At 35.9% G+C, this 12,034-nt stretch overlaps 2 protein-coding genes across 2 annotated transcripts; both read right to left on the reverse strand.

The window, feature by feature from the left end:
* Nucleotides 1-4,031: 4,031 nt before the first annotated feature.
* Nucleotides 4,032-7,034, reverse strand: LOC128983039 (protein UXT homolog). The gene is made up of 2 exons (XM_054402168.1): nucleotides 6,721-7,034; nucleotides 4,032-4,500 (listed from the first exon to the last, which is right to left on the reverse strand). Exons 1-2 carry the CDS (start codon nucleotides 6,768-6,770, stop codon nucleotides 4,035-4,037), a joined length of 516 nt encoding a protein of 171 aa, XP_054258143.1. The 5' UTR covers nucleotides 6,771-7,034; the 3' UTR covers nucleotides 4,032-4,034.
* On the reverse strand, nucleotides 4,373-11,570 carry LOC128983038 (DNA polymerase iota). The gene is made up of 3 exons (XM_054402167.1): nucleotides 11,344-11,570; nucleotides 7,049-8,740; nucleotides 4,373-4,500 (listed from the first exon to the last, which is right to left on the reverse strand). The coding sequence occupies exon 2, from the start codon at nucleotides 8,722-8,724 to the stop codon at nucleotides 7,069-7,071; it is 1,656 nt and encodes a 551-aa protein (XP_054258142.1). The 5' UTR covers nucleotides 8,725-8,740; nucleotides 11,344-11,570; the 3' UTR covers nucleotides 4,373-4,500; nucleotides 7,049-7,068.
* Nucleotides 11,571-12,034: the final 464 nt, after the last annotated feature.

Here is a 12,034-nt window from a genome sequence, read left to right on the forward strand (position 1 = left end):
CTCATGGTCAACTCGAGTTGTCGTATGAGCCAGACTCGTCAATGGAGTGTTAAATTAACGAGTTGGACTTGCGTTCGACCAATTTTGTGTTAGTTTCGCGAGTTGGACTCGTTATTCAGCCAATAACATTTAGTTTTGCGAGTCGAGTCGGCTGGTTTTGTGTCAGCTTAGTATCCCCCTACGAATTCATAGTTTCATGATAAAAATAATCAATAAAACCCAGTCTAAAGACGGGTCTACACGCAAGGATTTGCCGTACGTTTTACCTGCACATGTAAATCGTTGCGTGTGTACCGCAAAACTGTGCACTTTTGAGAACTGCGCGGAGACGGAAGGCGGAGCGATAAAACTATTGTGGAGAGCATAGTTTTGACAACGTTTTCAGACAAGTCGTTGCGTGGTTACACTGTCATCCGTTTCAACTCCGTCTTCACGCTCAAAACCCCAGTATGCAGTGTTGTCTTCACATGCTGTCAGGAGTATAAGTGTGTTTTTTTTTTTTATTACGATCTCAGATCTTCGCCAATGTTCCTGTGATTTTATTGTTGAATTCATCGAACTGTACAGAAGTTTTCCTTACTAATGGAGGGTCAAGAGTAAGGAACATAGTGACTGTGATAAGAAAAAGACTTTTGAAAAATACAAAGCAGTAGATTCGAACGTGAACAGAGAAACTATTATGAAATTGGTTGTCTTTTTAGTAACCATCTTGACCATAGTAAGCGCCGTCGTCGCTCAGACTTATTTCTTTGATTTCTTGTAACACTGGCTGCAGAAATTGACCACAGTAACACATCTTCCATGATATTACCATCGATATATAACTACTACTGGATTGCTGGCTGAGCTCGCTAGCCCGAGCCGAAATCAGTGGTTGCGTTCTGCACTTGAAGGCGTCGGGTAGGGGCAAGAAAGGGGCAAGAAACCCGCACGGTGCTTGGGTTTTACATCGCACTGACTCTGTGATAGCATTTGTTTACCCTATTTTAACTATTGATTCACGAAAAATGTTCATCGGGGGATATTTTGACTCACTTATATAGTTATATTAAAAACTGAAAGTATATAAGTTAGTAATCTATTACAGTAATTGCTATAGAGTACAACGTGTATTTACATTGTTATAAAGTTGAGCGATAACATAGTAGTTGTATTTAAAAAATTGCTTGGATGGTTTGGGTTATGGGTTTTATAAAAAGGTTGATAAATTAAACAATAAAAATACAGCACAGTTGTATAAAAACCAGGTACTTCAGTATTTAACGGAGGCCACATTTTGTCAGCGCGCTGCGGCGGTTATGTTAGGTTGGGTTATCATAATAGAAAGTATCGTTCGATTCATAACGAAGCGAGGAAAGTCCTACACACATAATATTTACGATAACCCAACCTAACATTACCGCCGCAGCGCGCTGACAAAATGTGGCCTCCGTTTAATACTGAAGTACCAAAAACCATTTACTGTACAGTATTTGAATACAGTACCACACAGAGTAGCCTACATTTCACGCATGATTAAAAAGTACTAATTTTGTAAGCTTTTGACGAATACCAACTTTTGACAGTGCAATGGTTTGCTCTTTAGCATGACTGTAGCAAATTATTAAAAAAAAAAACAAATTTCCGATTTTATCAGCTTAATTTCGTGTGTGACCTCTGCAAAGTCAACGTTAGACATATGGGTGTAGCTACTTAAATTGCATTCGTCAGCTGTCAAAAGACTAACACATTCTTCACATGTTACTGCAAGGATGTTACTGTACCTAATATTGTTCTAACAATAAAACCAGACATATAATACTGATACATTATTCTTATAGTATGATCCAGTTTCCGCAGATATCACTCTTTGAAAGTCAATTACATCGTTTTCTTCACAGTCATCAATATCGCAATTAACAATTGCCTTTGTCTCTGTATTTGTATGCCTTAGGACTGTAAAAATAGACAGTGAGAGCAAATTCTTTCATTTTTTCTGAATACACGGTCCTGAATTTACTGGTGTTACTATTTTTCATAGAATGGGCAATTAAATCTAACGGAAATCCTGACAACTTTTCCTCTAAAACCTCTATTAACCAGGTGCTTTAAGTTTTTTCTTAAACACTACAATCATTTCACGCATGGATTTTATCGTAGGATCTCTTCTGTTTAGCCGAGGTTGAAGAATTTTGATCTTCCGTCTCAGAAGAGAGATAGCTCCTATCCATTATTTGTCCATTTAAAAATACTTCCAATTCAACACCTGCTCTTTTATAAAGTTTTAAGACTTTTTTATATTCGAAGTGGGAATAATGGAACAAACAATCCTTCATAAAACACAAGAAGCAACAGTCAAAGATTATTTAGATTGCCCAAAGTAAACAAATCAATATTTAGACAGTCTTATCAGTACAGTGGGCCAAAATATTTTAACCAATTACCTCACGATATCAAAAGCAGTGCAAATTTAAAGTTATTTTCTATTCAAATAAAAAAGTGGTTAATTGAGACGCCAAATATAGATTTTTAAAATAGTGTTGTAACATAAAGAATTTTTTTCTAAATCTTTGCAAATTTAACGTTTTGTATTGTAATTATCAAATCTTGTTTTAAATTGTCGATTTACATGATTTTATACTGCTTATATAGGATTTATTTTTTAATATATTTTTATTGTAAATATCTATTATTGTAATAATATTATTATTTTGTTTAATTTAACAACTGTCATCAAGACGCCACAGAGAGTGGCAAGGTGTTTTTCATGTGTGGACTGGACTGAAAGTTTATAGAATGTACTTTATATTGTTAATTTTTATTGAACGTTGTCACATTAACTGGATGCTGTGGCAACGTAATTCCAAGTTTTTATTTGATTTGTATGTAATGTAATTATGGTGGAATAAATCATTATTTCATATTTCATTAATTCATACATTGCTAACCAAACTACCACGTGAAAGTGCTATCTGTCCACTAATAACTGGCAGGATGATTCATTCACAGGTGGTTTACTTTTGCTTCTTCGTACATGACCTCGAATTGTTAAAAAAAACTATTATAGATTTGGCGGGGTTGCTAGTGGCGGAATAATTTTTTGGCGGGATAGTTCGTTAGCAGGAATAGCAGCGGGTGGCGGCGCGAGTTGCTGTTTTGCCCCTACCGGGCGCCTGCAACACCGCGATACGTCCCGCCACACACACCTGTACGCGACCGAATTTCTCTACACAGCTCTTATGGACAGCGCGCAATCCAGTAGTAGTTATATATCGATGGATATTACATGCACATACACTGAAAGTTATCACAAAACTACACTAAAAGTTGGTGCTGAAACCTGTACCGTGGATGCATTTCTTTGCAACGACTTGACTGCAACGTTTTACCTGCGCAGATAAAACGTTCTAGAAATCCTTGCGAGTAGACCCGCATTATATACTCATTGACCTAATTGATTTTTACCAATAATACCGAGTAGTTTGTTGGTGTAAACTTAATGATTAGTGGTGTAACTTAATTTCGGGTACCTAAGGATTTACTCGTGTGCGTTCGGACTCAATTCGAGTTGACAAAATCCTGACTTGAGTCAACTCGACTTTCACATTACTAATATACAGTATCCTAAATAAATTTCAATGGTGTTTTTGGTGTCTGGAGACATCATAATGAAAAAGTAAAATGGTACTAGGTCTAGGTATTACGATGCAACCAATGGCAATAGCTTCTTCCCTTTGGAGAAAATTCGATATAAGAGTGATTTCTTACTAATAGCTACGAGTTGTGTTATTGACTTGAAAAGTAATTGTTTACTTTATCTTTAAAAAAATTGCAGCAGAGTGGAATAAAGAGTTGGACAGATGGCTTTCTGTATACATTGTCTGTGTGGTATTTATTGATTGAACCAAATATAGATACTTTAAAACTATTCAATGTCTAGACAAAAATAAAAGTCTACTTGTTTCACTATTTTTTAAAATCAACAATGGAAAATAAATCAAATTACCTATATTATAAGGGGAAATCATTAAAATGTTATCAACTGCTAAGAATTTTTATTTTAAATTTTGCAATTCTTGAATACCATGCAATACCAATTTGATATGAGCTTTTGTTTGAGCACTTTGATCCCTTAAAATATCCACTTTTTTGTTAAGAACAATTGTGCGTCTTTTTATGACTATAAGAGCTTCACTGAGAGTAAACTCAACATAGTAACCCAAGCCAATATCAACTAAAATTTTAGATGGATCCTTAACAAATGCTTGCATATAAAAGTTACATCCTAAATCTACTTGAGTCTTTACACCTTCTTGCACAAGATTGTTATCTAGCAATGCTTGAATGATGTTTCCTAGTTGTATGAACTCTGCTATTTCAGTCAAAGTTATATCAATATCAAATTCAATTTTCTTTAACTGCTCTTTAAGGACATCATTGATGAACTCTTCATATTTCAAAACCTTCTGTGGAATGGATATATCCATTTCTTCTTCTTTCTGGATCTTGAACTGCTCTTGTCTGCAACAAAGAATAAAATATATTTATTACTAATCATAATATTCAAATATTAAGCATTATATTAAAAAGTATCAATCACATAGTATTCATAGCTTCTTTAAATAAGAAAAGATGAAGTTAAGAAATCGAGGATGCAATCACAGCTCCATGAATCTGAATTACTGTAGGCTATGCATTTAATTAATTAATTGATACCTTTTGACTCAAGAATAACTTGACATTTTGTAGTAAGTATCAGTGGCGGTTCCAGAGAGGGGGCCATAGGGGCCATGCCCCCCCCCCCCCCCCGAGAATCAGGTTTTTATTTATTTTTTTCAAGCTTTATAATTTGAAAAATTTACTTAAAAATTGCCGCGCACATCCCCGTTTCCCACCATCCCATGCCTTCCTCACGTCAGTCATACAGTACATCCGTCCCACTATAAAAAAAAATGCGGCTCAGTAGTCAGTTGAGTATTTGTTTTGTTACGGTTTTTTTATTAGTAACACAGTTTTACAAGATTCAACCTATGTGCATCCCTCCGCTTAAGAACAAGCACATGACAAAATAATAATGGTAAGTAATGGAAGCGTTTATGGCTTAAGCTTTGCTTAGCTGTTTTCTAAGTTAGGTTAGTCTAGACTCATGATTGAGCAACCACCATTACAGTACTACGAGTGCGACGTTGCCGATATCTACCTGACTACCACACTGTCGTTTCTACAGAGTATTCATTTACTCACGTAGACTCGTAGACATGTGCGTTCGAGCGTATACATCATCAACGTCGCAGTTTCGCACGCTCACCTGCCTGGCTGGGAAATGTATTACAGATACCACCTACATTATAACTTAATACGGAGTATGCTTAATCTAACTCCCCTGGATACTGGTGCGCTGTGTGGTGGAAAAACGGGCCGTGCCCGCCATTCAAAATGATGGGATATTGAGGCCGGCGCCACCGGCGGGTCGTATGGACCTCTCTCTTTTACACAAACATACCTTTGCTACACTTATTTTTTAACATGAAGACTTCAAATTTATACATTTTTAGACAGTGCTTATTACTGTGTAGTTAGTTTGAACCTTGACATATTTTTTTGTAGTTTATTTAGGCAAATTAAGATTGATGGTCGATTTTTAACAGCACTAAAAACGTCAAAAATGTAGTAAGCAAGGAACTTTTTTATTTTTTGAAACAATCATTGTTAAAGGAATACAATGTGAAACATTTAAAAATAGATAGGTGAAATTACAGGGCTGGTAAGTACAGAAAAAGGTTTATCAATGGTTTAAGGAAGTTTTGCATTTAAACTCTCCCTTTCAGATTACAAGAGATCAAACTTTTTCTTCGTCAGAGTGCTTAAAATGTCGACTTTGTAAGTATAACTTTTCCTAAATTTCCGGGGGAGGACCCCCCTCCCACAATGGGGGGTATTCCATACCCCCCAGACGTTGTGGCCATGCTGGCCTAGAATTAGAATAACCCCACACCCTCGATAGAATGGCCCCCTCCGAAAATTAGCCCTGGACCCGCCCTTGGTAAGTATTTAATCAACCTTCAAATCTAAAAGTTGCCGATGGTGTGATTCTAAACAAGGTTGTTTCCTGATCGACATGCCATTTATTAGTTCTATCGATTAATAAAACTATCTAACAAAACACCTTAAATATAATAGTCTATGCAACCCCTAGAGTTAATATGCTAGTGCTAAAGCATTGGGTATACCATTGTTATTAAAGTGAAGTAATACAAGGAGACCCGTGTGCAGATTGCACACTTTTATAAGGTTCGATTCCAAGGCAAAACGAATAATGCAATACCCTTTTTTACGATTATAATAGGGTTAATTTAGACAATTTACTAATTCAAGAATATTCACCAATAGCATAGACTAACCAATAAAGTAGACTTTTCATCCCATTGTAAATTTTGAAGCTCGTTTTTAGAGTCTAGTTCATGTAAGATGACACTGGGCGTTAGTGTCGACGAAATTGTTGCGAAATGTGCGCACGGTTGTTTCATATGTATCATAATATGTTTTCTCTGTATCTTTCTGTGGTGTAGCCTAATTGATGAAGCTAGATTTTAAGAAACATTGTAAGTATGAATTATCTTTAAAACAGTTATTGGGTATTTTAAGCAATAGTTCATGTACCGGTAATGAGTAATAGCTAAAATGAAAAATTTAAGGTGCATTGCAAGTTAAAACAATAGCCTATTATTATAGATAAAATACCTTTTCAGGGTTTTGTGAAAACGTGGAGAATGCTCATTACTTTTCATCATTCCTGTGGCCTATTTCATATTTACATAGCTCAGAATCTAAACCAAACCAATCAAATTTTAAAAAGTGAACCAAATTTGACAAGGCAACTGATAGATTATGAGGACAAAATTTAAACTGATACATTCCACAACTTAGATAAACATACATCTTTGAGTTTTTTATGATTTTCTGACCAAGGACAGATGAAATTTGAAATATATTTTTCTAGATATACGCTGATGATCATTCCTTCATTTGGAGAAATAAACTAAATACCAATAATTCAAAGTAGGCCTACCTATGTTCTCAACCAACTATTTATTTAGTATCTCTTTCTCTTTTCATGTATTGAAAAATTGATTTTTGTTTCTTGGAAGTTGATTGATTGGAATTGTTGGTTTCTGATTCCTTCAGTAATTCCATCTGAATGTCTAATGGCAACTCATTAAATACACTAACATCAACTCCAGGAGGGCACCGTGAATATCCTTGAGAAGTTGAAGGATTTGTATTCTCTTCCGAATAAGTTTGCAATATTTCAGCTTTTATGTCCGGTGGTAACTCGTCTAAAACCGATTTGTCTATATGACTTAATTTTAATGGTAGAATTGCTGGACTGCCAGATTTTTCACTTGGAATATTATTAGGCTTGTTATTTTTGTCATAAATATCCTCGCTCTCAACACTTGTTCCCGGTAAACATTTTGAAGATTTCTTTACATATTTACTGTCCATGAATTTTAAAAGGGAACTTTTTGCCGGTAATACATTTACAAATTTTGTAAAAGCTATTCCTATGAGTGTTAAATGGAATGGCTTTTTACTGTCAACAATTTGTTTAAACAAACCAAGAGCAATTTCACAAATTTCTTCTTTAGCTTTTGATTTGAATAGTGAGCTATTTATTGCACATTGCTTGCTCTCCCTCTGCCTAGAGTATTCTTCACTTGATGAGTATTTTCGTACTGTTACACGAAGTGCTGTGGGATAGCGACCATCTTCATCGATTAATATGAGACCTCTTTCAACCAGAGAAGAAATCCGTTTTTGTACCTCTTCTATTGTAGCTATCATTTTTGCTGCTTCTTCTAAACCTATAATTTGTTGTTTCCCACTTTCCTTTACATCTGAATCATCCACACCAAAACAAGCTCCTTTTATCCAAGAGGCAAGTGGTTTACCTAAATGTTTTTCCAGTTGATTTAATGATGAATTCTGAAGATCAGTGATTGTACAAACGCCCAAAGCCTCGAGTATATCACTTGTTTTCCTTCCGATGCCAGGTATTGAACGTACATGGTTCAGATTTGAAATTAAGGTAGAAGCAGAACATGGGAATACAGTCGTCTGTTGATTGGGCTTATGTGTGGAACATACTAGTTTAGCCAATAACTTATTATGAGCAATACCTGCACAGCAAGTCAATCCTATTACTTCTCTTATTTTATTTCTTATTTCTTCTGCTATGTGTGAACCGACAGTAAGTCTGTCTCTACAGCCACAGCCACAATTCACCTCAATTTCATTTTTGTAAATATGACCTTGAATTGAATTGACTATTTTTTGTCCTCCAGAGTTCATTCTGACTTCAACCAAATGAGAAACGTCGACAAAGTTTTCATCCAATCCCAGCTTTTCAACTTTAGAACTGAATTGTTTTATTATATCAGAGACCTTGGTTGACATAATTCTGTAATCGTGCAAGTCTTCTCCATTTATTAAAATTAGTTTTGGGCATAATGTTAAAGCTTCTGTTATCAACATACACTTTTTAACACCATATTCTCTAGCAACGTAATTACTTGTGATTACATAATGTTGTTGTTTGATGCCCACAGGTTTAGTTGAAAGCTCGGGATTCTTTAATTCTTCAACCTGAGCGTAGAAACAATCCAAGTCTATATGAACAATAGTTCTCTCATGTTTGTATCTGCTGCCTTCATTGATATCAGCACACTCCCGGAACTCTTCCATACTGTAGTAGGCCTACCTGGAAAACGGTTTGGTTATTAAGTAGGTACTATGGTTTTCGTTATAATCTTCATAGTAGGTGTTTGTACGGTATCAAATTTTGTGGGGATTGTATTATTTCTTAGGTCAACCAGGAATTATTAGATAATCTGCAAATAATTCTCTAATTCAAAGGTTTATACTTGTAATAACTTTTAAATAGTTAGTGTCTGTTAGTGCCTATGTAAGATTTATAAAATAGGTTAAAATTATTGCTCAGTTGTATATTTATATGTATTTAAGCTACGTGCATTAACCACTTAGTTACCCAAGTATAACCTTAGAATAGTTCTGGGGATGCCAATCTAAAAATTGGCAAAGAAAGTATATGGGAAGTGGTTGCTGGTAAACATGGCCTTCATGAAGTTACCAATGATAACAGAGTAAGACTTAGTAAGTTTTAGTGGAGTAATGAATCTCAAAGTTGTAAGCACTGTGTTCCCACACGAAAACATATACAAGGAAACATGGGTATCTCCAAACCAAATAAATTGATAAATTGGTTAAAAACCAATTTGATCAACATGTCCTTGTTGACCAAAGACACAAGTCAAGCATCCTATATGTTCGTAGTCTCAGAAGTGCAGAATGTGGGTCAAACCACTATTTAATATTAGTAAAAGTAAAGCAGCGCATAGGGGTAGAAAAGAAGAAAAGCGCTAGTCAGGCAGAAAGATGTAAGACCTGTCCTTCTTTATGGAGCTGAAACCTGGGTTATGGAGCAAAATACAGAGAAAAACTATGTTTTTTCAAACAAGGTCCTGCGCAAAATCTTTGTCCCTAAAACGAAGGAGACGTATGGAGATTTAAACATAATCGGGAACTAAGGGACCTGTCAAGAAGCCTGATATAATCGCAGAGGCTAAAAGCAGGAGGCTTCGCTGGACAGGCCACATCATTAGAAGAGAGGAAACAAGCACATTATATCAAAATATGGAAAAGTGATCCAATGGGGAGAAGACCAAGAGGGAGACCGAAGAAACGCTGGACTGATGAAGTAAAGGGATGGAAGTGAATGAAGATACCACAAGAGACAGGACGACATGGAGGCGTGTTGGTGAGGCCATTACCACTTGGGGTACAAATGGCCATGAGAGTAAGAGTAAGTAGGCTATGTTACATGGTTTTGAGAGACATGCCCACAGTGGCCGATCCAGAAAAGGGGCGAAGGGGGCGACCGCCCCCCCCCCTTGGGCATGCATATACATATATTTTTTACTGCATGTAATACAGTAGTGCATACAAATTGCGTAAAATAATTTGTCACACTAACTTAGGACAAAGAAATCGTATAAAACTGCCATTTTGGAGACATACTTTATACAAATTATTCGGGGGGGGGGGGGTCCCCCTAACCCCCTGGACGCCCTGGTTCGCCCCCCCCCCCCTTGTGGCTGTTCTAGATCCGCCAATGCATGTCCATCTTTTCTGGTGAATGAATTGTACATGTAAATTTCACGATTTTGACTAGTTTGTCGCCAGATCTACAAAATCTCATTTAAAGAACCTTCTCATAGGACAGGCCACTTGTGGCGGATCGTCCGGGCGGCTTATGATCGTACGATCATAAGCCGCGCGATGATGTCCCGGCCACACGGAGCGGATGAACCGCTTCCGGTTGGAGGTTTCCCAGTCTACGCACTGTAAGATTAGAACATGGTTATGGTTTAATTCACTCGTTCTTGTTGTAGTCATGGACGAAACACTTATGTTACTTTGTGCATTTAGAAGCGTGTGGTAAGCTAGAGCCTAGGTTAACCCAAATCATTGGGTCCATCCCGATAAACCATTTGTGTTCCAAACCGTTTACGAGCACATGCGAAACCATAGTTCGGAAGTTTTTTTTATTACTATCGCATGTAGATAGCATCGTTTGACGAGCTATTTCAATTGCTTCGACCGCATATAACTAAGGAAGATACACCCATGAGAAATGTACAACATGAAATATGTACAACTTGAGAAATCCCACAAACATGGTGTGTCTTTAACAAGTTCTATTAATTTGTCTGTATCGAACATTTTACACCTATAAACCGAAACGCACAAGCACAAACTAAAAAAAACAACTCCAAATGCTTGAAAATGAGCTCCAACCGCGCGGACAATCGTAACCAAACTTTTATGGTTACGGTGTAATATTTATATTTTCCTGTACGGTAGGCCTAACTTACAAAATGTAATGAAGTAAATAGATATTTAATTTAGCCTATTTAGCATTTTGTCGATGTTTTACTAAATATCGGACATACCTTAAATCAAATGTTTAAAGGCCGATATGACTATCGATACTACGGCTGCACTTTACTTTAGGTCCTACACTCATTCGAATGAAAATATCGATCGACATATCGATTAATCTATTGTTTTATCGACTGTAGTTAGGTTAGGTTAACCTTACCTAACCAACCTAACGATATATCGAATGAAACAATCGAATAATAGATATTTTCATTCGAATAAGTGTAGGACCTAAAGTAAAGTGCAGCCGATACTACTACTATCGATGTTACTGGTTCGATGTCCAAACACTAATTCATGTTCTTGAAACTGGGATAAACAAAGAATAATTATTAAACTAACCTTTACACAAGGCCTATGATAACCTTTCAAGCACGAAAAATGTTCAAATCCAGAGAGCTTGTGATTGTTTAGACCAACTAAAGTAGGAGTCCATTAAAAATTTCAACATTAACTTTAACTGTTTGTTAACTAAACGTTGAAAATTAATGTGACAGGTAACAATTAATTATTATGCTATACAAAATGACATATTGACAAACATGGAAACATGGATATAGGTTAGGTTTATTATTTACTATTTAGGTTATTTTTTTTTTCGTTGGTGGTCTGGGAATATTTATCCATGATACTACGATGTTCTCTGCTCTTTTTGTCCATCTTTTCCCCTATGATTATGATATTGTTTGAGTTTGGAGGTTTTAGCAGGGAATATATTACTGTTTCGAAATACTGTACTAGTACTACAATTAATTCAAGACCAAGATATGACCGGTTGATGATAAAACATCAAATTTCAGTAGCCACTAGCCAGAGCCTTTCTTTATAAACTTTCCTTTATTTAAAAAATAAAGTAAATAGACGGTATTACCATATATAAAAGAGGCTGGTATATGTGTAGGTGTTTTTTATTCTTTATTAAGATGGTTTGCTAACTTATGTAATTATTATTTGTGAAGATGAGTTTAACTAAATCAAAAAATGTTTTAGAGGCTATAAATAATAATTTATTTAATTCAATACCACAATATAC

The sequence above is a fragment of the Macrosteles quadrilineatus genome, unplaced genomic scaffold (genome assembly GCF_028750875.1).
Source record: "Macrosteles quadrilineatus isolate MER2022 unplaced genomic scaffold, UCM_ALF_1.0 Scaffold_1__1_contigs__length_201487025, whole genome shotgun sequence".
Taxonomy (NCBI): Eukaryota; Metazoa; Arthropoda; class Insecta; order Hemiptera; family Cicadellidae; genus Macrosteles; species Macrosteles quadrilineatus.

Coding starts and splice junctions, on each gene's coding strand:
- LOC128983039 (XM_054402168.1), bottom strand. CDS start 6,770: ATGATGAAAAGTAATGAGCATTCTCCACGTTTTCACAAAACCCTGAAA. Junction 4,501..6,720: donor TTTCACAAAACCCTGAAAAG/GTATTTTATCTA, acceptor TCTTTGTTGCAG/ACAAGAGCAGTTCAAGATCC.
- LOC128983038 (XM_054402167.1), bottom strand. CDS start 8,724: ATGGAAGAGTTCCGGGAGTGTGCTGATATCAATGAAGGCAGCAGATAC.